This window comes from Athene noctua, chromosome 24 (assembly GCF_965140245.1).
Source record: "Athene noctua chromosome 24, bAthNoc1.hap1.1, whole genome shotgun sequence".
Lineage (NCBI taxonomy): Eukaryota > Metazoa > Chordata > Aves > Strigiformes > Strigidae > Athene > Athene noctua.
The window spans coordinates 1,507,001-1,534,424 of NC_134060.1; the positions used below are offsets into that span (position 1 = coordinate 1,507,001).

At 57.4% G+C, this 27,424-nt stretch overlaps 1 protein-coding gene across 2 annotated transcripts; it reads right to left on the reverse strand.

Annotated features, from left to right (window-relative positions):
- Positions 1-2,178: 2,178 nt before the first annotated feature.
- On the reverse strand, positions 2,179-24,642 carry TFAP2E (transcription factor AP-2 epsilon). 2 transcript variants are annotated; one of them, XM_074925974.1, is made up of 8 exons: positions 24,555-24,642; positions 24,020-24,466; positions 23,654-23,705; positions 9,121-9,339; positions 6,443-6,671; positions 6,042-6,160; positions 3,107-3,248; positions 2,179-2,703 (listed from the first exon to the last, which is right to left on the reverse strand). In XM_074925974.1, the coding sequence occupies exons 1-8, from the start codon at positions 24,579-24,581 to the stop codon at positions 2,415-2,417; spliced, it is 1,524 nt and encodes a 507-aa protein (XP_074782075.1). In that variant the 5' UTR covers positions 24,582-24,642; the 3' UTR covers positions 2,179-2,414. The 2 variants fall into 2 exon arrangements, with proteins under 2 accessions (XP_074782075.1, XP_074782076.1); XM_074925975.1 differs by lacking the exon at positions 9,121-9,339.
- Between the last annotated feature and the right edge of the window lie 2,782 nt (positions 24,643-27,424).

Genomic DNA, 27,424 nt, shown 5'->3' on the forward strand with positions numbered 1-27,424 from the left:
CTGAGCTTTTGAAGGGAGTGTTTAGATGCAAGTTTCTGACTCTGAGCCATCCCACAAATTATGTTAGTATGTAAAATGTTTCCCTTCACGCTTTTCTGAAAGGAAGAAGGGTTTGTATTTCTAACCTCCTGTGGTCCCTTTTGGGACCGTTTGGTTATTTTTCAATTATCATCAGCATATTCTGCAGCCTCCAGAGAAAACTGCTGGGTACAACTCTGAGAGGTTCAATCGAACGTGTGCTGTAAGGGCTCGGGCCCATGTCCACCTGCCCAGTCTCTAGCCGTGACGAGCAGCGGGTGTGTGGGGAGGACAGCAAACATGCTCTCTAAGGTCACCCCTCTCCCATCATGTCAGAGGCCATTGCACGTCTGCTTCCACAAAACACTGCAGCCTCTCCCTTCTGATCATTTATTTAAATTTGCTTCCCGACCGTTTCACTTGGCGTCCTGCCTCTAGTTCCAGTGTCGTCCTTCCCCGTTTGTATTCCACACCACTCTTCCCCACGCCTGTGTCCTTTACGCTCTAATCCCTCGGTCTTTCCTCGCCCAGTCAGTTCCCACCTGAGATCTCCCTGGCTGCTTTTCTCCACGGCTTTACCACTTGGGCTGGCCAGATCTGCCAGTGGCATTCAGCAGAGAGCAATACCGTGGAAGCACACGTATGTCACGCAGCGTAATCTGTCTTCTGGTTTGTTAATCCTTTTTTAACAGTTCCCATTCGTTTTGGTTTTTTCTAAGCTCCTGTGGGCACGAGGTGGCTGGGTTTAGTCCTATCCATAATAATGCCACAAGCAGCAGCTAATCTGGAGAACTTCATTGCATATAGATTAGTAGGGTTAGTTTATCTGCTAATTTATCACTCGTTGTCCTGATACCATGAGATCCTTCTGCAGCTCTTCACAGACAGGTTTAGATTTGACTATCCTGAGTAGTTCTGAAACATCTGCAAACGCATCATTTCATCTCCAGCATCACCAGAGGCGCCGGCCGGCTGGGCTGCGCCGGCCTGTGAGATCAGGGCATTCACCAGCTCCTGTCATCCTCTGAGCTCTGTGACTGCACAGATCACCAAACGTCAGCCACGAAACTGGAGGATATTGTTTCTTAAATCTGTATCATATTTCAAGATACAACCACAGAGGCAGAAGGCTCCTTGTTCACAAAGACGATGGAGGTGCTTTCTTCAAATAAAAAGAGGTTTATTGAGATAATGAGAATGACATTGTGGTGTGGGTGTTGTACATCTATTGCAGCATTAAGAGAAACAACAGCAAGTACAAAATCCTGCAGAACTTCTATAGTCATTATCATCACAGCCTATCTTGTCCATGCTACAGTTTTGCGTATCCAAAACTTCATTCCCATTCCTAATGGCAGAAAATCCAAAGACTTTCATCTTTAAAAAAACCAAAACAACCCAAACCAAAAAAGGCAAAACAAAGAACCAACTCAATTTGATATAAATAACTTGCACTGGACATTTTAAAACTTTCAGATTTTAATTACACATAAATAAATATATACAGATTTAGAACAGTTCGGTTTGGCCTGGTTCAAGTTCTGCTCCTTGTGCTTTAGTAATTATTATTAATTTTAGAAACTTGTATGCTGTTATCTGTAGGTTGTGGAGTTTTAATTAGTCCTGGGTTTAACTTCACCTGCTTTATCCCCAGCTGTGACCGCAGCAGTCGGGAAGGCTCTCCTGGCTCCCTTCCTGCCCTGGGAACCATCACCTGGGCGGTTTGTCCTCCCCTCGTCGGGGCTCCTCAGCCCGGGGGAGAATCCGCCGTGAGTCTCAGTTTGAAGACTGTAAACGAAGTCTGAAACTGCTTTAACCCCAAAGCAATTCTGCTGGCAATTTTCTCTTGGCCTGGCTTTAGGACTGGGCTGTAGGTGGGGAAATAGGAAGGTTCCCTCTGTGTCTGTTTGTCAAAACCAGCTGATCAATCCAGGTACAGCCAGCGATCCAACTCCCTGCCCTCTGCTGCTCGTGCCTCTGGTTCTTGCACTGATGAGGCTTTTGCTCTTTCTTCTCATTTTTTTTTTCAGTTGGAACAAATTCCCGGAGCATGTCAGGATTTCGCTATGGGTTTTTAAAAAACAAAACAAAATAAAATTGCACATGACTTGGCTTCCTGCATCCACAATTTTAAAAAAAAAAAAAAAAAAAAAAGGCAAAACCCAAAAGCCATCAATCTGGCTTAGTTTCTCATTCTCACTATGTCCATTAGAGTTGTTTTCTTCTTAAATTCTTTAAATCTTCTTTTTTGTCTTTTCTTTGTTTGCTTTACGAGTTTCATCCCAAGTTCAAATGTAGCAGTTCAGAAAACAGTGCACTGGATCATCTTTCCCACCCTGCTCTATCTACGGCAACCGGGGGAAGCTCCCACCGGGGAGGGGGAGGGAGACAGCACGTTATTTCCGATGCTTCACTTCTTTTTCTGACGCTTTGGAGTCTCCGGCCGTGTGCCCATTCCCTGTGCTGTTCATGAACATTTTATCCAGCCCCTTAAGGGACTCTACCAGGTAGTTCTGGAAGGCTGTGAGCGCCGCGCAGATGGCTGGGCCCCCAAAGCCGTGGGTTATCAAGCTGAAATGAGTCAAACAGCTCTGGACACCGGGCTCTAAGATGAGTGAAGGGCGGCTGTTCCCCAGCGGTGAGCGATCCTGGGCTATCAAGTCTGCAAACTCTTTACAAATTTGCCTGAAAGAGAGAGGTTTGTGTTACTGGAAATGCTGTTAGACAGCTGCAGGGACATAGGGGTGTGTTTGGGGTCTCTTTTCCCGCTCCCTGCCCCCGCAGCTGCCTCCCCTCCTGGAGTTTTTGGCTCCAGCCTGGGGAAAGCCCCTGGGTGCAGAGTCGGAGCTGGTGCTGCTTTGAAGGGGCACGTGTGGCTGTGCCCAAAGGCTCCCTGGGCTGAGGTTAACCTGTCCCATGGGGGAGCAGGCCCTGCAGTCCACGCTAATAGTCACCTCGCTGCACATCTGTCAGATCCGCGTGCAGCGTATCAGACCATCTCTTCCCCGCAGCAGAAAGCTTCCAGGGCTAAGGCTGCCCTTCCGGGGGATGCCAAACACACCAGTGGCTCCTTGCCATCTGTACTCACTTGGTAGCCAGCAGCATGTTTTTCCTGGTGTGCAGCTCCGTGGGGTCGGAGTGCTGTCGGCACAGGTACTCTGCCGCCGCCTTGGCTGGGAACTCCGTTTCACACACGTACCCAAAATCCCGAGCCAGGTGAACGGCTTCGCCTGCGAGCAGGACAGATGAACAAGCTGTGTCAATGCCTGTGTGAAAGGGGGGTGCTTTCTGCGGCAGCTCCGGCCGTCCCACTTCCCTTTCTCAGGTGCCACCCAAGAGCTCGCCCCACCTTTGGCTCTTGCGCTGCTGCAGAGACACCAGTGGGTTCCTTATACCCATCTGTCAGACAGTCTGCATGGGTCCAAACGCAGCACTGCCAACTCTAAACAGAAGCTGGTTCCTTTGCTAGCTTTTAAAAAGGCATGAGGATGGTGCTGGAGTTTGAGCAGGATGAGGTGTGAGTCTCTGGGCTACTGCTCCACAAGGAAGAACAGCAGAAGTGTTTCTCTCTTGGGCACTTCCCTTTCTGCGTCTTTCTTTCCCTACTTCTTCCAAAATTTCCTGCTTGGCCTCTCCAAATTGAGCAGAGGTTTAAACAGGGGCTGGAGGGTGTAAAAGCGACCTTAGCCCTGTGACCACTAGACAAAACGGGGTGGAAGGAAGGGGTTTACACCCTCCCGCAGCTCGCGGGGGCCCTCGGGCTGGACGCGCAGGCAGCGTATCCATCACCCCGCGGAAATGCCCACCCACTGATGGAATTGATCCATCCCAGGCATCCCCGTGGAAATAATCAGAGCTGATGGCAATTGATCATGCCCAACACCCGAAATCCCGGTCGGGCAGGCAGAGCTAATTTGACTTGCCCCCCTGCTGCTTGCACGTATTAGACCATCCATCCTGAGAGCATTAACCTAGATCCCCTCCCAGGCTGCCCCGCTCTCGGAGCTCAGTCTGGGAAGCCACGTTATGGGGAAAGTGTCCCAGCTTCCCGTATAATGATAATACTTTCCACTTCATCTCCTCCAGAGAAGGAGCAAATAAGGTAAACCTGGAGAATCGGCACTGCAGTTGTTTGTGTCTTAAAAAACAATCACAAAGTAATAGCTGCTGGAAAACAGTTACGGTGACAATCAAAAAGGGCTCTGTGACCTCATGGTGAGAGCCAAGGCTGGAGCCAGGATTTATTTCCTCCGTGAGCGTGCGTGTGTGAGTGGCTACACAGCTGATCGTTTTAAAGGCAATTTGGATGCTGGCTTAGAGAGGTTTCAGCGAAGGGGACGAGGTGGTTCAGCTTTTGAGAGTGGTGTTACAGCCACACCAAGTCAGAGCCCCGGGGAGGAGAGGCTGGGGCAAGAGGCCACGGCAGGCAGAGGGGCCGCAGGAGCCCGTCTGGACGCACACCTCTCTCCGAGAGTTCAGGTGTTTCTGAAGCTGAACTGTGGCCCTGCTGCTCCCCAGGGTCCGTGCCGGAGTTCCTGATGGAGCAGGGGCCCAGGAGAGGGCAAGTGCTCGATGTAGGTGGCAAGGGCTCCCACAGACACCCGCAGCCCTCCCTGCGCTCCCAGTACCCATTTTCCCCATCTCCAGGAGCGGCTCCGGGTCAGTGTGAGAATAAGTATAGCGTCAGCACTCAAAAAACCACCCAGTGTTATTTTAAAATGAACAGACATTGGAAGGCAGAGGGGAGAAAACAAATTAGACTGGGACAGCAAATGTCCAAGAAAGAGGGTGCCTGGGGCACAGGGGCACAAGCCAGTTTCTGCACGCTGAGTAATGACAATGCAATAGCACCTTCCTCCGGGTGAATCAGCTCCCAGTGCCGTAACACTTACGTGCAGGAGGAAATTATATCCATCGAGCACACATGGCACCACTCTTTTATTTACTATGAGCTGGTAAGCAGTAACCAAAACATCGGCAGCCACCTGAAATCAAAATGTACATTTCTTCCTTCCTTTCTTTCTTTCATTCTTTTCTTTCTTTTCTTTTAATGGAAATCAGCCTTTCATTCAGCACGAACCAACTGCCCTCAGTAACAACCTCCGCCTAATGAAGCGGGTCATTTAATTTGCTGGCGACAATGGAGATGATTTTCTATTCAGAAACTGCAGGCAGCTGCCTCCAACACGCTGGGTGCAAACACAATGGATTCCAAAGCTCGAAGGGAGTCAGAGCTGTCATTGCATTTGTTTGCACCCCGTGTCCTTTTCTCCCAAGATGCATCATCATTTCCATAGGGCAAAAGGTAGGAGGGGAGCGAATAACCAAGCGGCTTTAAGCAGGGGCACCTCAGACGTCAGGGCAGGGCGCGTGCTCAGCCCTTAACGCCGCGCTCCCAGCGCTGCTCCTACGAACTTTTCCTCCTCCTGCAAGACCTCAGAGCTGTGCGGCATCTCCTCGATGTCTCACTTGTCCCCTGCTGTCCCAGGGGAGGAGGACAGGACTCGGAATCGGGGCAGCTCCTTACAGGAGACAAGACCCGGCCTCGAGCGCGGTGACGGAACCTGGACGGAACAGGTCGGTGCTGCCCGAGGGCGACAGGGTCGGCAGCACCTCAGTTGTGCCCGAAGTGGGCACACGGGGCTGCAGAGCAGCTGCTAAATTCTTGGCAGGTTTACTGAAGCTTTTTTTGTATTTGTTTTCTGTGAACCCGACTGAGCGTTACTAGAAGCAGTTCACAGAAGCGGTCGGTACGCTTAGCTACAGCCGAGACGGAGCTCGCGGCCCCGCTCAGGCTGTGGATGCCTCTTCCCCTGGGATATGACTCGTCCAACAGAAATGTCTGAGTTTGGGAAGACAGACATGCTTGAATCAGCATGGAGACTTGCACAGGGACATTTCCAGTCACAGTCGGTGCTGACCGCCGCATACTTGTTTTAAGTGCTCGTTTGTGGAAAGCTGCAAATGAAGGGTGTTGAAGCTCTGGCACTCCCGTCCTCCATGGAGTGGAGAGCGACTCTTACCTTCCACGAGGGACGTCAGCAGGGTGACGTTGGCAGCTTTGCGCCTTCCCGCAGGTAGATTTAGTCCGATTTTCTCTAACCTCTCCCTTAAACACCGACCCCCATTTTTTGATTTTGCTCTGAAAAGCAAAAACAATGAGGGGGAAGAAATGATAATGTAATCAATGTTAAAATAACTGTAACTAATTCCAGCTTAAGCTTTTAGGTTTGAAAGGAAAGAAGAAAAAGCAACAAAAATTCTATTCCCCAATATACCACGCTCCAGAATTTCTCGTCTCTGTTAATCTGAGAGGTAAGAGCAGGTGCCGAGCACGAAGCTCGCTGCAGCCTTACCCCTGCCTTCAGCACACGGCGCAGCCCCACGTCCTGGGGCTGGCCCAGAGCTCTTAGGAGCCTCTTACCTGCGGAGGACTCCGCCGAGGAGAGAGGCGTTGAGACACTCGGGGGGCGAGAGCCTTCTCTGCACCTCCCCGACGGTCACCTTGTACTTGGAGGTGGAGCTGAGAAGGGAGAGGCGCCCAGGCACGGAGCAGAAGACCTCATTGGGATTCGTCACCCCTCCGATCAAGCTGTCTTTGTTCATGGACAGGGTGGAAATGGTGGTGCCATTGGCCTTCGAGGGGATGGGCACTGGGAGACAAATAAAAGAGTAACAAAAGAAGAGAGGTGGAGAGATGACACTAAACTCGGTAAAGGAAAAAGAAAAAATGGAAGAAGCCTGGCCTCTGCTCTCGCCCGCTTTCCCACGCCTCCCAGCTCTGCTGTCATTAAGCCCAAGGTTTGGGGCTGGTCCGAAGGCCGAGGGCTGTGCCCAGCATCGCTGCCTGGCCCTGTGCCCAGCCTCCCCTCCCCGTCTGCTCCAGGGCTGCGGTGGCACGGCCAAGCGCTGCCTCATCGTTTGGTTCCTCTCCCGGTTTGGGGCGGGATGGCACCTGCAGCCCGGCTCCGCGCAGGCCCACGGCTGCGTCCCACGGGCCAGGGGCTGAGCTCCGGCCGCCGGCCCCGCACAAAGCCCGGGCGATGCTGGGGCGGGCGGGAGGCACGTGTGCCAGTACCTGCCCACAGGGACCAGCGGAGAGGGATTCTCTGACTTCAGCTTTGGGATGAGCCCCACAACGAGCCACAGCCCTAAACTGCCATCATCCCTGGCTTAAAGGAAGCTTGAGAAGAGCAAACCCAATTAATCCAGCAGAGACTTTCGTTTACCTAAGGGGCACGAGTCAGTTAACACGAGAGGTGAGGGAGGCAGCGGTGGCTGCAGCATCGCATCGGGCCCGTGGCCTCGCGGCCGGGGTGAGGTGGGCACGGTTTTCCCATACGTCATTCCAGTAAGAAACGTTCTTAGACGCAATAAAGGTTTATAGGTTAAAACTGTGGCTGAAACTTGTGCCAAATCTCCTTGGCTTTTATGTTCTGAAATTAATAACTCTGGAAAAAAGCGGGTTTTGAAAGAATCCAAAGAGGACTGCAAATGCCATCGCCCCAGATCGTTTCAGCCCTGGCATTCTTTGTGGTTCCTCGGTAATGACTGTTCCACAATGCGCGTTCAGAGGGTTCCTGCAAGGAATGCAGCAACGAATACCAGGGCAAGATGCAGGTTTTATAAAGGAAATACACATGCCCAAAATGAAACAGAAAACCCGAAAATTAATTGGGGAGGGTACGTAGACTGGACCTATTAGGGGACGCTTACAATCAGCATATTGTAAATACAGCTCAACAACTTGTTAGTGTGGCAATAAAAAGGTAGCACATGTTACATAAAAATGGCTGATGTTTTAAGACCAAAAGATGAATGGAAAGGAGCTAAAATACATTAAGTTTCCTCTCAGCATGAAACTTGTACAAAGTGAGGGGACTGAGGGGCGAGATGCACCGGTGCCCTGCCGGAGCCAGCAGCTGCGGTGTTGGCGTTTGCCACGACTGTAGCTGGTTGAGGGATGTTCGGGGAAGAAAAAATATGGGAACATCACCATGAGACGTAGGAAACCAGAGCTATTTCCAGGAAGCAGCAACTTCAAAGCTTTCTTCCACAGTCCCAGAACAGGTTAGATTTGTCTCTAGGGGCCACCCTTAAAACAAAACCTCAGAGTGTGTTTTACAAATATCCACGCGCTGCTGCCAAGGCGTGTGTCACTTCAGGTCCGGGTGACCCAGCAGATGTGGGTTCCGCTGCAGCAAGGGCCACCCCCAAACCAGACCCCCCTGGAGAGCAGGCGTTGCTTGTAGGATCACCTACTTTGTCTGTCCACGAAGAGCTCTGCGTAATTTATAATTTATAGTTTATGCACTCGTGTATTTGCACATGCCTGAAACCATGCGGTGACGTGCATTCAAGGCGCATGCGTGGCCAGGGACCTGCACACACACGAGGGACTGGAGGGCCATGCAGGAGAGAGGGGAACCGTGTCTCACCGCGCACGCCCGTGAAACACGGCAGCTGGGCAGGAGGGAGCCCCGCCGGCACCAGCGGGAGCGACTGGGGAGAACCGGGCCGGAGGCGGGACCCGTCCGGCCCCGGCATGTCCGCGAGTCGCCCCACACTCTTCGGCAGCGCGGGGAGGGCGGTGGGAAGGCACGGATGGATGCCGATGCACACAGAGACACCACAACACGTTTGGAACACGTACTGGCGTTTTTAGGAATGATGCTACTGTCAGAAACAAATCCCCTTGAAAGGTGGAACCCAGAACCTCCCGCTGCGAAGGTTAACGCCCAGAGCAGTTGGGGTCAGCCCTGCTCTGTGCCACGAGCAAACCATGCAGGCACCGGGCAGCCCCCACGGAACGTGAATATTTGCTCTTCTGCGCCGAGGCCAGAGCCCCGACACGTTCGGCACGTGCAGGCGTGGGACGGGGGACCTGGCACCCTGGGCAGCGAGGCGCACGGCCCCGGGGGGACCCGCGGAACGGGTGCCTGGCCCAGCATCACGCAGAGGTTAGCGGCAGCGCTGGAGACTGAGCCGGTCTCTTGAGTCCTGTAACAGTGCTTCATCCATTAGACAACGTTGCCTCAATACAACAACAATAAACACAGCCACATTTGCCATTAATTATTAATTATTGTTATTTGGCCTCACCTGCTGCTGTTTGCCTGGTCTGATCTGCAGCTTGTTTGCCCATAAACATGCTGCAGGAGGGAGACAAGCTACCATTAAAGCCTGACAGCTTTGTTTCCTTGGCTTTTGGGGAACCAAAATTGTCTCTTGTCATCTGAGTAAACCAAAAGTCCCCCTCGATCTTCAGCTGCTGCTTTCCTGTTCCCGCAAGCAGCAGGTGATCGGAGCACCTGAGCCAGCCTGCAGACAAGAAGGAAGCATGAGACCGTTGCGGGTGGGCACGGCGCGCGGCCGACAGCCCAACGCCCCGCTGACCCCCGCGGGCCCCCTTCCACGCCAGGGCAGGGGCATGCAGGCGCCCGGCCCCGCTGGGCCCCCACAGCCTCGTGCCGAGGGTCCTTCCGAGCTACAGGGCAGAGAAATAAACCGGCGGAGCAGAGACGGGGTTTTGACAATGAGGTTTCTGGGCCCCAGGCGCCGAACAGCGGGTGGGAGGCGCTCGGTGCCGCCGTGCCCGAGCGGAGGAGCGGCCGCGCAAGGCACGGACCTGAGCCCCACGCGGGGCTTTGCAGCTGGGAATAGAAACGTCACGTCAGTGTCCCTGCGCTGGTCACCCTGTCTGGGTTTGGCCCTGTCCTTGGCACTTGCCCTCAGTGAGCCGGCTCCCACCCTGCTCATCCCCACAGCTTGGGCAGGCTCGGCTCCCACTCAGGACCGTGGAGGATGGGGTTTGCAGCAGAAACACGCCCCAGAGATGCTCCTTCCTACAGTGACGGACCGACGCGTGACGCAGGCTGACGAGGGAAGGGTTAGGTGCTGGTGCCCAAACCAACGGGTGCCCAGGTGCTTTGCCCCCTCCCTCCGGGCCCTGCCTGGTGAGTGGGACAGGGCTCAGCTGGGTCACCCCACCCCAGGAAGCTCCAAAGGGCAGGACACAGGCTGCCCCTCCCTCCGCAAGGCTGTCTTTGGGTTGATTCAGCCAAAGAAAGGAGAAGAAGGGAACACGAGGCGTTTAGCAACTGCCCAGCAAACTCCTGAGGAGCGTGAGCTATCTGCTCTTATTATTGTTATTTCCGAACTGGCCCCACGTGTGCTCCCCAGGCTGTGTGATAGATGGGTGAAGCTGGGGACCTGCAGCAGCGCTGGGGAAAGGCTCTTCCCAAAAGCCAGGAGCTGCCGAAGGACCCAGCGGTGCCGGTGGCCTCTGGTCAGGAGCCTCGTGGCGGAGACGCTCCTGAATCTGGGGGAGCCAGAGGGTGAACGTCCGTGCTGCGCCACTGGCAGACTTGTTTAAGCCAGAAATGCCATGGTTGGGGGGGGGGGCTTTTGAGAAAATGAGCTGCCCAGCAGGTTGGTGTCACCCAGGGAGCTGGGGGTGGTGGAGAGGGACCGAAGCCCTGGGCAGGGCGTTACTGGAGAGAACGTAGGTGTGTCTACACGGAGGAAAGTTTTAAAAAAAATAAATAATCTTAGTCTGCTCCCTGAAACCCCTCAGTCGTTGAGGCTTGGTTGCTTCACTAAGTCTCCCTAAAGCTTTTTTGCTCTTTCTCTAGCTGCCAGGCACTCCTGAGGGGGTTTTTCCCCATGGGAGGGTTGCTTAGTTCAGATTAAACTCACTACTTCTAATTCAGCAAATCCAAAACGTCTTGACTGGTGTTGCTGATACTCAGCCCCTCACGTAGAGGTGAGCTCGGCTGAGGATTTCACAAACTAAAGCCTCAGTGAGATGTTTTGCCCCGGGGAGCCTCTGGTCCTGGGGGTGCTGTGGCTGGGCCAGGGAGCAGCGGGGCTGCACAGCACGAGCGTCAGAGGGGGCTGATCTGAAAGGCAAAACCGATCCTGAAATAAGCTGATGCTGACAGACCTCAAAGAGCTTCACACGTTGCTAATCCCCAGCCCAGTGCTGGTACAGGACCGGCCACTTGAGTCATTAACTCGCTCCCAGAGCCTGTGTGAGCTGGCTCATTATTGCAGCTGGGGAAAATTGAGGCACAGAACAAGTTAAATGATTTACCAAAGATCAGGCGTATGGGCATGATCTGAGTGCACGCACCTCTGGTCTGTGGGAAGGCTTTATAAGCAATCCAGGCTTTACAACGCTTCCTAGCGCTTGGGCAACGGTCACAGAAAACCGATTCAAAACGGCCTCTGCTTTGGTAACTCCAGACTTTCATTTTAACGCTGTGAGATATTTGTCACCGCATCGTCTTGTCTCATGGTGCTCTTGTATGCGGAAGGTCGCCGCTGAGGACGGCAGCGTGTCAGTAACAGGGGTACGGCGCCTCGCTGGGTGTGGGAAGGGAAAATATCCTCGTTTCATCTGCATAATGTCAGAGGAAGCGTTTCCACGAGGCTCAGCATCTCGCTGCCTCCTCTGGTGCTGGGAGGCAGGTACCACTCGCGGCACGTTGCACGAGCAGCAGCGCGGAGCGACGCAAACTCCTGCCCTGGCGCTGTGCAGCAGGTTCATGTGTCTTCCTCTGCCCTTTGAACCCGCCAGGCTCGTGATCTCCCATCAGAGCTGCCCTTTTTGGGGCTGAGTCGGGTCTAGTTTGTCTTTTAGAAGTATCTTGGGTGTAGCTGTCAGGTGATGAAACTCACACAGCTCCATCTCCCTGTGTCCTGCCCAGCCCGTGGGCTGGCACAGCTGCAGCCAGCTCCCTGCTCTGCCAGGGATTTGTTTTATAACACTGGGCAGGTCACCTCCCCAGCTCGGGCTTGACTGTCTCCAGCAACAAAATGGAGATAATAATATCTACCCAGGAGGGATGCTGGGATACCAAATCAAAACTTGCCAAGTGATCCCCGGATGAAAGATTTCTCCGTGTGACAAGTCCCGGGGTGGTAAATGTAGCCAGAAGGAGTTGGTCCAGCACCTAAGCACGGGGCGTGATGATGCTCCTTGGAGAGGCAGACAGGCGTGGGAGGTCAATCCCCATCCTGGCTCCTCCAGCGATGCTGCAGGTGTGATGGGATGCCACAGCCTTGTTTCTGTGAGGGATTTTTGGGAGATACCGGGCAGTCGGGGAGAGAGAAGAACCAATGAGCTGATGATCGCTCAGTTGTGAATCTAGGGGATGGAGTAAGGAGCTTTGTGCCTTCAAGGTGTCTCAAGATAAAGCATAAAGTTTCTGACACTTTTGTTCTGGTTTGCAGAGGTGGGTCCCTCGGCTTTTAAGTTCCAGGTACAAAGGAGAAAAAGAAACAATTCTTCAAAGGCTTGTTAGCCAGGGAGCTAGAAAACCTTGGAGAATTTCCTACTTTTTCCTGACAAGTTTCAGCACGGGCTGACCCGCAGCCCTGTGCCTCTGCTGCCTCGTCGTCCCTCTTCCGCGTGGTCCGGGGTGACGATGCTCCGGCCCCGAGCTCCTGCGCTCCCTCTCCTTCCTCATCTGCGTTCGCAGATGTTTGTGTCTGAAATTACCACTATGGTTCCTGCAAACGGCCACATTTACATGGAATTATTCAGTGCAAAAGGTGCATCTACAGCCCAGACTCAGGCTCTGCGTGCGGGTGCTGCCGGGAGCTGCGGGATCGCGGGGGACTGACCACACACATCAGCTTCTGGGTTTAAGGGAAAAGAGACTTTACCTACAGAAATAAAAAGATGAAGTACTGACTCATTTCCGTAAGAGGAATGTGCTACCTGCTTGCAAAATGATTTGTAAGCAGGAACATTTGTGGTACTTGGAAATTGCATTGCTTATCGTGGTGTTATTTGTTCGGTTCCATTTCCAGCTGGAGCTCGGGGTGCTGCGAGGGGAAAAACAAGTCCAGAGGGAACATGCAAATCGTTGCCCGTCTTACAAGTCTGTTTTCTTCTCTCCTTAGACACGTTACAGGTAAATCCTCCTCCTCAGCAACACAGAATCTCTAGATATTGGGGCTTTTGTTGCAACGTCTCTTTCAAAAGTGGGAGCGTGCGACAGCTTAGATTGCATTTTAAAGGGGTATCGGTTAATCCTTTTAGGAGACTGCCTGGGACAAAGCAAATCTCTCCTCTCCAGGCACAGAGCTCTCACACCCCAGGCACATCTCAGCCCCCCGGTCCCTCTCCAGGCCCGTGCCCGGGTCAGCTCGGGCATCGCTGAAAGGCTGCGGGAGGCCGAGTCGTGCTGCCCTGCGAGGGGACCCCTGCACCGCGCAAACCTCTTCGGGCTGCGGCTGCTGCGGTTTTGCTCCCGTGATGCTGCAGGTCCGGTGGTGACGGCCCCCGGCCCTCCCGGTTTTGCTCCCTGCAGCAGAGGGGGGGTCCCTGGGGCTCTGCCCCGGTGGGAAGCTCCGGCTGGTGGATGTTTGTGTGCAGCCCCTGATGAAAGGTGCTCCGGGAAGGCCAGGGATTACTGCTGTCTTTCAGGAAGAGCTTTCAGCGAACTAATCTAACCTTCGTTTGAATGTCTCTGATGTAAATTAGAAGACAGAGATACGTATATAAAGAAGTATCTGCATGTGGGTGTGAGCCAGAGGCAACTGCTCCTACCATCCCTTTAACAGCCCCTTTTCACTGAGGAGGTGCTGCAGAGTTCAGCTGCTTCAATTTCCTGGTGTTTCAGCAGAGAGGTATTTATTGATGGTCCAGGGAAGGAGGTCAGTGCCATCAGCTATATTTCAAACCCGCAGCCTGTAATTATCCTTTCTTCCCAGAGGGGATTATACAGGTATTTTCTTTATCTTGAACGCACAACCTGAACCAAGTCCCCACGTCAAAGAGCCTCTCTAGGAAACGCCGTAATCGGCTCGAAGGCCCTTTTCAAATGGAAGGATGGAAAAGAATCTTGTTTTTATCTCTGGGTTTTCCAGATTGCCGAGTCCCGATAGGGAAAATGATCTCGGACCCTCGGAAGAAGAGAGGGAGCAGGGCTACAACTCGGCAGCCTCAAACTATTCCCATGAGAAAGCTTATCAGGAGAGGTCCCATGCCTATGCAAAGCTCCCACGCTTAACATTTTGTTTCCATACATTAGGTTATGAACTAAATGTTCAGGTGCCATGTGATATTAATTGCGTTTTTCTTTCTGTGCCTCCGTTTTACCCAGCAAAGTACCCGCCGTGTGTCACGGCAGGTGTCTCCTGGGGAGCTTTGGGACGGGTCGGTGGGGCAGGAAGGTTCAGCTTCCCCGGGAGCAGCGGCTGCAGCATCTCAGTTAAGGACGGTACCTGCTTAGTACTGATAGAAATGGCCAATCAATACGAAAACAAAATTTACTCAGCCCTTTGCAAAAGCACCCCGCGCTCCTTCAGGACTGGGAAGGGGATTAGTAAGCGGTTTGCAATTAATAATTACAGCTAACGCATTTCCCTGCTTTACCATTTAGGAATGACTCGGCCTCAAAATGTACTGCTTGCTCAGGATATTTTGTGAATTTTTTGGAAATTGCTCACAAACGATTTGTTGTGAGTTCCCACGCATTTCCCTGCCGTACTTCATTTTATGGATTGGGCCGTGCTGTCTGGGAAGCCTCTGATGTAGCAGCCTGAAGAGTAACCTCAGGAATACCCTGCTGGAAAGCAGCGAATATTAATAATTAAAATATCCTCCCAGCGAGTAAAACCCAAGTGCCTGAACCTTCGCAGGAAATGAATGAAAAAGGATTTCGATTCTGCTTTTGAATGTTGAAGTGTGTTTGCAGATATTTACTGCACGAGGGTTCTGCTGTTGGGTGGAAGAGCTGCTTTGGTTCAGCAGAGCCCCCGTCCCCTCCCCTACCGCTGTGACTTCATTGGAAGAGCCAGTTTAGTGCCATAATTCAGATTATTTCACTCCCTAATTCAAAAAATTTTTTTTCTGAATATGCAGCTAAGCCCTTTCCTATCTACACTGGGAAAAACAACTATTTAACATTCAGTTCAGTCACTGACTGCTCTGGATGGGCCTGTGGAGCTCTGCCTCTGCTCGCACAGAATTCACGTGTTGCCCTGCACAAAACACGCAGGTGTTGGGAAGGCAAGAAACTGAAACGGGAGGCTGGCAAGCCCAAGGATTTAAGCCAAAGGAATGAAATCTGTGCTGCTCCGTGCCGACGCCAAGGAAAGTTTCTGATCCAGTGCCACCCGCAGCCCGGCTCAGCCCCGCCGCACGCAGCGAGCGCTGCCGGTCTCGCACACGCTCCGCGGCTCTGCCCCGTAGCATCAACCATCACAGGTTTATTCATTTAGCAGCACAAACTCCCATTACATTTTGGCAACCAGTCTACGGGATCTTTATGTGTTTAAACAGTATAATCCATTTTACAGTAACATGCTTGAGAGGTTTTCCCTGTATTCCCTATAGAAGCGCCTGAATTTGTGTGGCTTGGATCTACATAATCTAAAACGGGAGAACAAAGATGCGGCGTCTCCTGCGAGTGGCGGCGGATCCCGCGCAAGCCACGGTAACGTTGCTATCAATTTGTTAAAATGTCTTTAGATTACTGAAGGGCGAAAGACCCTTCAGCAAAGATTAGACGTGAATAATAATAGAAAAATACTTTTCATACAGAACTGGCTGCCAACGCGCAGAGCGAGCGGGTTTCGATCTGAGCCTCGGGCCGCGGAGACCCAAATCTGCCGGTTCACCTGCTGCTCGCCCGGGGACCGCTCTGGGGAGAGGCACCGCTTGCCCGCTATCACAGCAAAACCACTTTTAATTTCCCCTGCCCAGCAGATGCCCTGGGTCTCCACCACCCGCGTACTGGGGGATGTCCGGCGAAGCAGACGGGTCGCAGCCTGGCCAGACGCACGGCTCGGCCCGGGCTGCCAGGGCACACGCCGAGAGAAAACCCCGGTGCCAGCGAGGAGCTGCTGGGAAGGAGCAAGGTCCACATCTTCCTCTGGGGAAAACAACTCCGAGCAGCCACAGACACGGCGCCAGAGCCCAGCGGCGGCGCGGGACGGGCACGTCTGCACCCAGGGGACTGCGGCGCAGCTCCTGCAGCGGCTACAAACCCTCCGGTGACATTTCTTCAGCGGCTGCCCCCATCTCCTGCTCACTTGGGTCCTGTGCTTGAGGCGACCCCGAATGCCCGCGGGCAGATGCTCTGCTCAGGCCTCGCCAGCCCCAGGACGGCGGCCTCGCTTTTCCCGGTGCGCGGGACCATCTCGGGCTCCCGGGGCGCCCTGGGGACGCGCCGTCCCCACACAGCCACCGCGCTGGGGACACCGCTTGCGCCCTGGGACCTGCCCGACCAGTCCCGAGGGAATAGGGCCTGACCGGATCCCTCGCTCCCTGGCGCCTCGCACTTGGGTGACTGATGCCAGATAAATGCCTGAGATAGAGGGTGGGGAGACTCGGCCCAGCTGGAATCCCAAGCACGCGCCGCAGACGCTGCAGAAGCTGCGGTGGCTTTTTAGGCTGCAAAGGTGAACCTGCTCGCAGGTCCCCTCGTCCTGCTCCTCAGCCCCTCGCTCCTGAGCCACGAGCACCCTGTATTCTGGGGATATTTCACTGCGATGGGTAGCCTGGGCTCGTTTCTAGCGCTTCCTTCTCGCTCCCTTGCACTTCGCTGCTCTTTTCCACCAACCCACAACACGTCACCTCTCTCCAAACCAAAGGCGATGCCCAGACAGGGCAGAGCTGGGCAGGGGACAGGGCATGGAGACTAGAGCTGAGCGTGCAGCAGCTCCAAGCATTATATCCACATTCGCTAATTAGTTCCTCCATTAAGAATTAAAATAAACAAACAAATGGAAGGACAGCAAGAATGAGTAATTCCCTAGGATCACACAGGAAAGGGTGGGATGGTTCGGCGGTTAAGGTGCTAGTCTAGGACTTCAGAGAACCTTGTTTAGGCTCTTCAAATAATTAAGACAGATTGAAAACATTTTTTTTTTTTCTGAGATCACGTATCTTGGAATGGTCTACGTTTGCCTCTGCTCTACTGCAGAGCTGGTGTGACCCTGGGCACGTTCCTGGGCTGGAGGCACGTGAATGGGTGCCCCAGGGGTGGGTGCCCCGTGGGACCCCGGCGAGGCACGTGCCTGCTGCTGTGGCACCGTCTACAAAATTAAAATCTTGGCAACACCTTCTGCATAGGGCTGACGTGGGGACAGACACCACGGGGTGGATGTCACTTGGCTGAGGCTGCTCCTGCGGCCCCTGCTGCCAACGCACCGGTGCACAAAGCAGCCCCCGCGGGAGCCGGGGCGGTGGTGTGGCAGTGACCCGCCGCCCAGGAGGGTCTTCCCTCTTCCCCAAAAGCTTTTGTGCCTTTACGCAGCTTTTCAAATTGCAGAGGGAGTACACGGGGTGGCCAGGGACAGCCGGGCCCTGGTAACCCCTTCACCCACGAGTGCGGACGGCTGCAACCCGACGAGCCGGGTCTGTGGCAGCCGAGCACCGGCCAATCCACCGAGCTGCAAAAATATCTCCCAGCCCCAGAAATGGGGGTGGAGGTGCCCCAGAGCCAGCCCAGCGTGTCCGCGGTGCCTCGCTCGGTGCCGTCCCGTGGAGGAGCCTCCCTTGGGGTCCACCTCCGGGAAGAGAAGCGCTGTTGGTTTGACTCACAAGCCACACTGCCAAAAAGCAACCCAAGCTGGCTTTTCTGAACCTACCCTTTAAGAGCTGCTCTTTACTTCTAACAAAGAAAAAAAAATTCATTTAAAAACATCTAATTAAACAGTAAGTCGTGACAAGGTACATGAAACTTGGAGATAACACATGCCTGGGAGGCACCGGGGAGGTTGAGACAAAGCCCAGCGCCTTCCCCGGTACCCGTGTGTGTTATCTCACATGAACACACACCTGGTTTTATCCTGGTGCAATTATGGGACATTAAAAATATAATTTTAATGGAGGAATGGTGATCTGGATGCAGTTCAGAGTAAAAACTTTCTTTTAAGTTTCACTGTTTGATTAGTAGGTGTTCTGCCACGCACACATGTGTGCGCGAGGGAGAAGCGCCCGGCTCGAGAGGTGTGACTCTGTTTTGATGAACGTTGCGTCTCGTGGGGTGTGCGAGGGCTTGTCTAAACTTTAAAGCCTTTGTGAGCGGCGCTAAGGCAGCAAAGCCTCCAGTCAAGACCCAGCTTGTTCCGGGTGAGCCCCTTTTCCCACTCAGGCCAACTATTGCAGCAGAGAAACTGCAGGGAGGCGGGAGGGCTCTGCCAGCCGAGCTCAGCACCCTGCGTCTGCCCCCAGCCCAAGCCCCTTCGCCCCCAGCCAGTCTTATAAAAGCCACGTCTTCGCAGCCCCAGGTGTTTTACAGGATGACCTCATTTATTACCTGGCTCGTCACAGGAAATGATGTTTATCTAATCTACCCTTCATTTCAGGATTTAATTTTTTTTTTTTTTTCCTGCCGCATCTGGCCTCACGCGGCGTTTCTCACAGCTCGGTTCCTCTCTGCACTGAAACAAAGGAGAAACGGCACCACGGCCGCCACGCCAGCGCCCCGGCCCCACCGGCAGCCCCCCACGCGAAGCCCACGAGGAGGTTTTGCTTCAAAACCTGGAGCTCTCGTGCGGTGGCGAGTGGATCTAAGGATGTCGGTCTTAATCTCCCTCCTCTGCTGCATTCTTTAGTAGTGACAGCTACTTCTTGCAATATTTCTAAATGTGGGCTCGGAGCGCTCTGAGGCACAGCTTTCCATCTGTCTGTCCAGCATCCAGCCAAACAGGTCCACATTCCTGAGCAGAAACGCTAGCCCTGCCGCTCCGGAGCAGCCGAAAAACCTCCGATGGAAATTTAAACAAGTCACAAACACGAGGGAGAGCGCAGCGGCACAATCCTGCTGCCTCCACGCGAAGCCGGGCGAGTCCGGTCCCCGCCAGCCACGCAGCGCCCGTGGGCCGCGCGCGCCTGGGTGCCAGCTACACCCTGCTCCGCCTGTACTCCGTCGCTACTCCGGGTTGTAAAATCCTCCAGCCAAAACACTTGCCCGCGAGCGGGGTGTGCAGGCCCCTGCGGCTCAACCCGGGCCACCGCCAGCAGGACCCCGGGGGCTGCTCCTTGCACCCCGGCGTGTCCCCAGGTGCCGGGGAAAGAGATTTGTGTTTTGATTTATGAACAGGCTCTATCAGAAGCTTTCCGCTGATCCTGAAAGGATGGCAAAGCCACCAAACCACCTCCTGTTTTTCTGTCCAAGCTGCGGGATTTTTTGCTACCCAGCGCAATGGCCCAGCGCTTGGGTCTCATAAACAGAAAATCCAGAAAATCCTCCTCTCCTCGCCGGCCGAGGAGGGACCCCAGCACCGGCTGCCCTTTGTCTGGGGGTCTCCTGCCCGGCCGTGAGTTGCTGTCCCAGGCACCTGAACCCCAGGGCAGCAGGTGAGCAGAGCAGAAAATGCCTGTAGCTGCTCTAGCCTGAAGCAGCCAGAGCCTCGGACTAAAGTTTTTCAGAGTTAATTTTACCGTTTTCAAGTCAAATATCTTCCTGGTCTTATATAAATGCTTGGGAGAAAAAAAAAAACAAAAACAAAAACAAACCAAACAACAAAAAAACAGACAAAACCAAAACCAGCAACAACCCAAACATGTAAAACAACAACAAAAAGACACAGAAAACCATTTCTGAAATACTTTTTGAAAAAGAGGGAGAGCGAACAAAGGTGCATGACAAGAGATATTCGTAAAAGCTTTGCTTTTAAACCCAAGATTTGATCCGTTTCAGCCCCAAACTAAACGTAGCCCCTATTAGTCACGCCACGACGGGGGGAAGCTCGTCCTGGGTTTTTCTGTCCCATTCGCAGCTCCCGGCGCTCCAAGTGAGATCCCGGCCCTACACACAGTCACCCCCCCCTCCCCAGCCGAACCGGCCCCCCCCCGGCCCCCCAACACCTCCAGCCCTCGGACGGGCCACGGGAACAACGAACCGGGGCCAGACCCGGGAGAAATGGTGGAGAGGGAGGTTTGGGCGCCTGGTTTTAGCCCGGATCTGCCTCTCGGTGCTGCGGGTGTCCCCCCTCCCTCGGCGGGACCCGGGTGTCCCCCCCCCCCCGAGCCCTTGCTGCGGCGATAGACCCCCCCCCCCTCCTTTCTCCTCTCCCTCCGCTTCTTCCTAAATTCCTAAATTCGAGGCCACCTGCGGGAAAAGGGGGGTCGGGAAAACACACCTGGGGGGCAGCACCGCGCCGCAGTCGTGTCCCCCCCCCCCATTACAAAAATCCCCTGAAACGCCGTTAACCGCGAAACCGCTGAAATCGGTTTGAGGAGAAAAAGGGGAGAAAAACGACCACGCAGCCAGGGCAGGGCCACCCCGGCACCACCGGGCAGAGGGGGGGACCCCCGTAATGCCAGCCCCCCCCTTTCCCCCTCGCCGCCATAGGGACGGGGGCCGGAGACACACACACACACACCCCCTGGGGGGGCAACAGGCTGCGGGGGGATGTGGGGGGGGACAGCTCCGGGGGCCTGCGGGCCTTCCCTCCCGTTTCATACTGGTTTTAACTGGGAGCCCCTGCGCTCGGCTCGAATTAAAAGCGCCTCCGAGCAGAGGAGGTGGAAGGTGGCTTTAGGGATTCGGGGCAGGCGATTAATATTTTGTTGAACCCGGACAACAGTATCTCGGCAACTAATTAAGGCGAGATTTATCTGTTTTCACACGCACCGATCCCGCTCGGGTTTCTGTCCGAGGGCCATACCGGCAGGAATTCAAGGATTAACCATCCCCGCTGCGGTAGTTGAGATCTCGGATCGATTTATGGCCAAACTGCGCTTTTTAACGTTTCCCTCCGCTCCCCACGGGGCCAGGCGGCCCGAGAGCCCCCCGCTGCCCCTCCGCACCCCCCCGCCTCCCCGGACACCGCCCGCCATCCCTCTCTGATACGGGAAATTAATTGTTGTTGTTGTTGTTTTTCGAGGGTGCAATTCGTTCCGGCCGCGGGGTCCGGGGCTTCGCCCTGGGGCTCGGCTCAAAGCAGGCAGAGCCGGCGAAGTAAGAACCGCTCCGCATTACATATTTTTTTTTTTTAAAAATAAAATTAAATAAGCGGGCTGCAAAGGGATTTATTCGCCCGGTTCGAGCGGAGGGCAACGGACCAACCCTCCCGGTAATTTCGGGAACCCGCACAGCACCAGCCGCCGCTCCCGGCTGCGTCCCGGGGCCTGTCCCGGTCCCCGGGGGGGGGACACCGGTGGGATCCAGGCCCCCCCCTTCCCCGACTGCAGCTTCCGTAACCAAACTGGTGCTTGTTTTTGAGCCGCATTCACTGGATTTGGGGCGTCGTTTCCAGGGCAGAGAAGGGGGAGCGTGGCCCCCGAAATAGGGGTGAGCGGGGTCCCGGGCAGCGGTGCAGGATGCGGCCCCCGGTGCCCCCGACCCGGCCGCGCCGCCGCTCCCCGACCCCTCGGGGGGGGCCGCCTGCGCCCCCCCCTCCAGCCACACCCTTTGGGTTTATCAATTTCTCAGCCGCTCCAGCAAACTCGAGGCTTCGAGCTGCCGAACGGAGCCGGGGACCCCGTGGCAGCGCATCACCCCCGACACCCCAGTGTTCCCCAAAATACACTTCGCGTCTTTAGTGCAAACGAGCGGGGAAAAAACGAGAGAACGGGAGCGGGAAGAGCAAGTGGCCGTGGGCACAGGGGCCGCAGAGGACCTGCACCCACTGGCCCCGCTTTTCAGCCAGCGTTATTTCCTTTTTTTTTTTATTTTGTCCGAAAATGAATCTCCAGACCCAAATCTGGCACTAAACAACAACAAATCCTCCCGACGGGAGACGAAAATTTCTAAGTAATGGCGGGTTTGGAAAAAAAAAAAAAAAAAAAAAAAGAAGCGGGGGAAAAAACCAAAACAGAACAAAACAAAACAAAAAAACCCAAACCAAACCAAAACCAAAAAACCCCAAACCAAATCCAGAGCCTTATAACTTCGACCGAACTTTCAGACAAATATTCTCGCTGCTGGAGGTTTCCGAAGGCACCTCGAGCGCTGCTGCCGCACACAAACCAGCAAACGCGGGGCCGGCGCTCCTGCCCGGCCAGCACCCCGCAGCTTGCTGCCACCGCTCCCCATGCCAGGTTATTTAATGAAACGCCTCTCGTGTGTTCTAATTAAAGCTTAACAAAAAAAAAAAAAAAAAATACGGTCATTAATTCTCCACTGAAACGCCGCGTGTAATGAACCTGCGTTTCTTCGCGTAACAATTTCCCTGCAAAAGGGGCTGTAACGCGCCGTGAACTGCTCCCCCCGCGTAACGACCGGGCGCGGCGGGGGACGAGCCGCACGATCGGGATATTTTTCCCCGATTGTCGGGGCTGGGCAGTTATCGAGGGATCGGCTGCCGTCGGGCCACGGGAAACGTCGGCCCGGGCCCGGGACCGGACTCGCTGCAGCCCCGGACGCTGCCGACGACCTAAAACCTCCCGGTTTTCAGCGGCGTTTTGCCGGAGCCAGCCACACCTTGCCCTCGGCGTTTCACCCTAATCCTAGCTCTAATCCTAGCCCTAATCCTAGCCCTAACCCCGCTGGGCTGCGGGCACCGGCCCTGCCCGCGTTACCCCCGCGCCGAGCCCGGGCGGCCGCCGATTCGTTTGCCCGCTCGTGTTGGGGACCCTGCCACGGAGCGGCGGTTAAACTCGTCCTTTCCACCTCCGTATTTCTGTAAAAAATCGCGGGGAGAAGCCAAGAGCAGCGCTCGAACATGGCCCCGCAGTTACCGCAGGAATCGTTCACGTCCGCCCCGCTCCCGGCAATGCCCCGGTGAAGTTTTTATTAGAAAAAAAAAAAATAATAATTGTACGGAGTTGAACTGTTTTCACCACGGGGGTTTGTCTGGAAGCAGAGGGGATGTTTAGCGGGTGGGGGAGAATCGGCAGCACGTTAGGAGAAGCGGCGGGAGGCACCGGGGACCGTGCGGGGCCCCTGCCCGCAGCTCCGCTTCCCGGCCCCGGGAGGGAGCGGCCCCGGGCCCCGGTGCCCCGGGGCCAAGCCCCGCTTATGGAGCCGCCAACGGGGCATCCCCGCAGGCCCGGATCGCCGCCGACATGGGACGGGACCGGGGGATGCGCGGCGGCGGGACGGGGGCGGCCGCTCGGGGCTCTGTGGGGCGCTCCCCGGCCGCGGGGACGGGCAGCACCGGTTCCTACGGCGGCGCCAGCTCCTCGCCCCCGTTAAACGCGTCCTTCCCCCCCCCCCCCCCGGTACGAGCCCCGCCGGACGGCCGCGCTCCGCCGTAGCCCAGCGCTCTCCCCGTCCGAGCCCCGGGCTGCCTCCCCCCGCCGCCGGGCGCAGGGCTCCGGCCCGGGGCGGCGGGACCGGGAGCGCCGGGGGAGCTGCCGCCGAGCCCCGCCGGGGCATCCCCGGGGCTTCCCACACAAACCATCCGCGGCCGCCGGCGGGGTGAACCCCCGGGGCTCCCCGATAGCCGAGTCCGCCCGTCGGGGCCCCTCGGTCCCGCCCGAGGGAGCCGAGCGGGCCGGGGGCGAACGGCCGCGCTGGCCCGCCGGGACCCGCCGCTTTCTTCCCGGCCTCACCGGGGACAGCAGCGAGCCCTTCCCGACGGGAGGGGAGCGTCCCCGCGGGACGGCTGCGGCGGAGGGTGGGGGGAGCCCGACGCGGTGGGGTGGGGGGAGCCCCGAGGGCGGGAGCGGGGCGCGGAGCCCGGCCCGGTGCCGCGTCCCGAGGTGCCGCCGCGCTCTTACCTTTCTTGATCACGGACTGATCGAGCAGGTTCATCCCGCCGTCGTCCACGGCCTGAAAGCACCGAAGCAAGAGCCGTCAGCCGGCGGCTCCCGGTGCCAACGGGCACCGGCCGCTCGGGCCGTGGGGGACAGAGCGGCGGCGGCCCCGTCCGCCCGCTGCCCCCGGCCCAGGAGGGATCGTTCGCGCACGGACGAGCCCCGGTAGCCGGGCTCTACGGCCCTCCTTGCCCGGGGAAACGGACGCCGCGGGGCCCGACACGTCCCGGCCGGGGACACCCCCCCGCCCCCCCGCACTCCCGAGCGCACAGACGGCGGCAGGATCGGTCCCCGCCGCGCCGCGCCCGGCCTCCCCCGGCCCCCCGGTACCTGGATGTCCTCGAGGCCGTGGTGGCCGAGGCCGTGGAGGCCCAGCGGGCCGTCGGCGAGGCCGTGTCCGCCGTCGGGCAGCCCGTGGAGCAGTCGGGGCACGCTCGGGTACTCGCGGCGGGGGTCGAGCCCCAGGGCGCGGTGGGTCTGCGAGAGCAGCCCCGCCTCGTCCTGCCGGGCGCGCTGGGGGGGCCAGCCCGGCTGCTGGTGCTGGTGCAGGGGGCTGAGCGCCGCGTACGGGTCCCCCAGGTGCGGGTAACCGGGCTCCTGGCCCTGCGGGTAGGGCAGCGGCGGCTGCGGGTACGGCGGCGGGAAGTAGGGCGGCTGGAAGTCGGCGGCGGGCGTGTGGCAGAGCGGCGGGGCCGAGCCGTAGGGCGCCTGGTTGAGCGCGGGCAGCTGCGGCAGGCGGGCCCCGGCCGGTGCCCCGGGCAGCCCCTCGGCGCGGTCCTGCGGCGGCGGAGACAGCGGCGGTGAGACGGGCGCGGCCCCCCGGCCCCCCAAAAGCCCCGTCCCGTGTCCCCCCCCCCGCACTCACCATGCCCGGGTAGCTGTGCACCAGCATCTGTGCGGGCCCGCGGCGAGCCCCGGGCGGGCCGGGCCCCGGGGGTGCCCCCGTCTCCGCCCCCCCACCCCCCCCGCCCCCCCCAACCCCCCCTCTATCCCGCCGGAGCGGCGTCTCCCATCGCCCGCCCGCTCCTCTGCGCCGGCCCCGACTCCATGCACGGCAGTTATAGCGGCGGGGGCGCGCCCGCCGCGCCGGGAGCGCGCGTCAGAGCGAGGGGCCGGGGACGCGCCGCCCGTTCCCGCGGGGCCCCGACGGCTCCCGACGGCGGGAGGCGGGGGCTGCCCCCGGGAGCGTGGCCGGTGTGGCGCCCCGCTCCCGTGTCGCACGGTGCCGCAGACCCCCCCCTACACCCCCCACCCCCCCGGTGCCGTCCCCGGGTCCCCCCGCTCCGGGCCGCGCCGCCTGAGAGCCCCGTCGGGGAGCGGAGCCCCGAGGGCCGGGAGGGCCCGGGGGTGCGGGCGGGCTGCGGGACCGCGCTGGTGCCCCACGGTTTGACTTTATTAACCCGAGCAGGGAACGGGGGCCCCGGCGGCTGCTGCAACCGCCGCCCGACGGCGGCCGGAGCGGGGCCCGGGGCCGGCCCTACCGGGAGAGCCCGGGGCTCCCCCCTCGGGGCGCTTCCCCCTCCTCCCCGACGGGGAACGGGGAACCCGGGCCTGGGGAGAGACAGGGGTGTCTGGGGGTGCTCCGGGCCTGGCTCCCTGCCCGAGGGGACGGGCGGGAGAGCGGGCGAGACAGAGCCCGGGGAAACCGGGGAGCAACGGCAGGCAGCGCGCCTGCCTCCCCGCCCTCCCCCGCCATCCCTCCCCTCCCTGCTCCATCCCGCCCCCCGCCATCCCTCCCTGCTCCTCCCCATCCCTCCCCCCCCTTCGGACCCTCCCCCCGGGGCAGGGCCAAGCGGGCCCACGGCACCGGGCACCGGGCACGGACGGGGCGGCCCGGCGGGGCTCGGGGAGGGCGCGGAGGCCCCGCCCGCGGCACGGAGCGATCCCCACTGACACCCCCCCCCCCCCGGTGACGCGGCCGCGCACTCCCACACCGGGGCGGGAGCGCGGCAGCGCAGGGACACGCACACCCCGACACACACCCGCGGCGCCCCGACACCCCGGACACACGCGTGCGCTCGCACACGGGCCCCCCCCCGACACCCCCCCAACGCCGTGGCCGGGCTCCGGGGCCGGGGGGGGGGGGACGCCGTGTCCCCGCGGGGTCCCCGCGGTCTCACCGTGCCACCGCCGGGAGCTGCCCGTGGCCGCGCAGGAGTTTCCACTGGTGGCAGCGTGTAATTTGTGTGCGAGCGGAGAACAACCCCGTTACCCCCAGCTGCAACACACCGCGATGTGTGAGCGACATTAACAAACACAGCCCCACGTTGCATTTAATTTAATTCCACTCTTCCTGCCCCGAGCTACAGCTCCCTTCATTTTCATTTTTCCTCTGAATTCCCACAACTCAGACCTCTTTGATTTCCAGGTTTAATTAACAATGCTCATTAAATGAATTTTTATTCATTTCTTTTAATATTACCCTGCCACCTGTCTTTAGGAGGCAAGGGCTGATCATTTATTCTAATTTATTTCTATTAAAGATGGCATTTAGGGGAGGGAGGAGGGATGTGCAGAGGTGTAAAGGGCTGATCTATTCAAATCTCTTCATCCCCCTCAAATGCTGTTCAAGGATTCCGCTCCTGAAAGTTCTGTATTTATTTTCCACCAGATCCATTTCATTTGCTAGGAAAAATCGGATTGGACATGCTGTATTTTGCAGTTATGTTCCAGTTTATTCTTGACATCCCTTGCTCATCTAGTCCGTAAAAATGTTGAGTCTTTATTCATCTGAAAGAGGTGAAACTGTGCAAAATCTGGGTGGGAAAGGCCCAGCCTGTGTGCGGGACCATGGGCAGCAGCTCGGAGGGAAATCGTGTTTCCACCCAAAAATGAGACAGAGCAGAGGAAATCTCCAACACCGACAGACAAAGGGAAGGAAAAACAAAAGGCAAAGCTGCCCCGTTGCCACCGAACACGCCGTGGCAGTGCGGTGGGCAGGGGCAGGCCAGGCCGTTGGGGTTCCCAGGGGTGGGGGATCCCCCCCCCAGCCCGGCGGTGCCCAGGAAGGGACAAGGGACCCGGCAGCAGACAAGAGCGAGGGCTGTGTGTGTCCGGGCTCTGACCGTTCCTCTCCCCCGGGCTTTGCGCAGCCCCCAGCGCCCCGCCCTGGCACCGTCTCCACTGGGAGCACGAGCGGCACCTTCCCAGCCCTCAGGTCCTGCCCAGCAATGCACTCAGAGCCCCGCGAGCACCCAAACTGTCCTGGCACGACGCCTGAGACCTGCCCGAGTCCCTCCCTGCCCCATCCCCTCCGGACAGTTTTGCTGGGAACATTTTCACCCACCCGGTGAGGAAGGTAAACCAAACCCACGGGCCTCCCATGGGGCAGCCCTTAAGCCACCAGTGGTGACAACGGACAGTTCATCCTTTAACCCGCCGTCCCGCGGTCCCAGGCAGGGCCGAGGGCTGTCACACTGGGTGCTGCACACACGCTGTCCCAGCAGCTGCCTGGTGCTGTTACTGGTTCAGCATGGCCAGAGCCATTGCTGGGGGGGGTGTCTGAAGACAAGGCGCTCGAACGCAGCTCTCCGCTACCTGCTCTTTAGCCTCCCGGTTTAAGGGCTGCGTGAGCATCCAGCGATGCTCGTGTTTTGCTCCGCCAAACATCCTTCATGTTTGCTAACAGAGAGACATGACGGTGCGGAGGTCTTCAACGTGAGACCTGCCCCCTCGCCCCCCAGCTATGGGGAGCGTGTTGGCTGGCGGTGTGGGCCACAGCTCCACCCCAGGGAC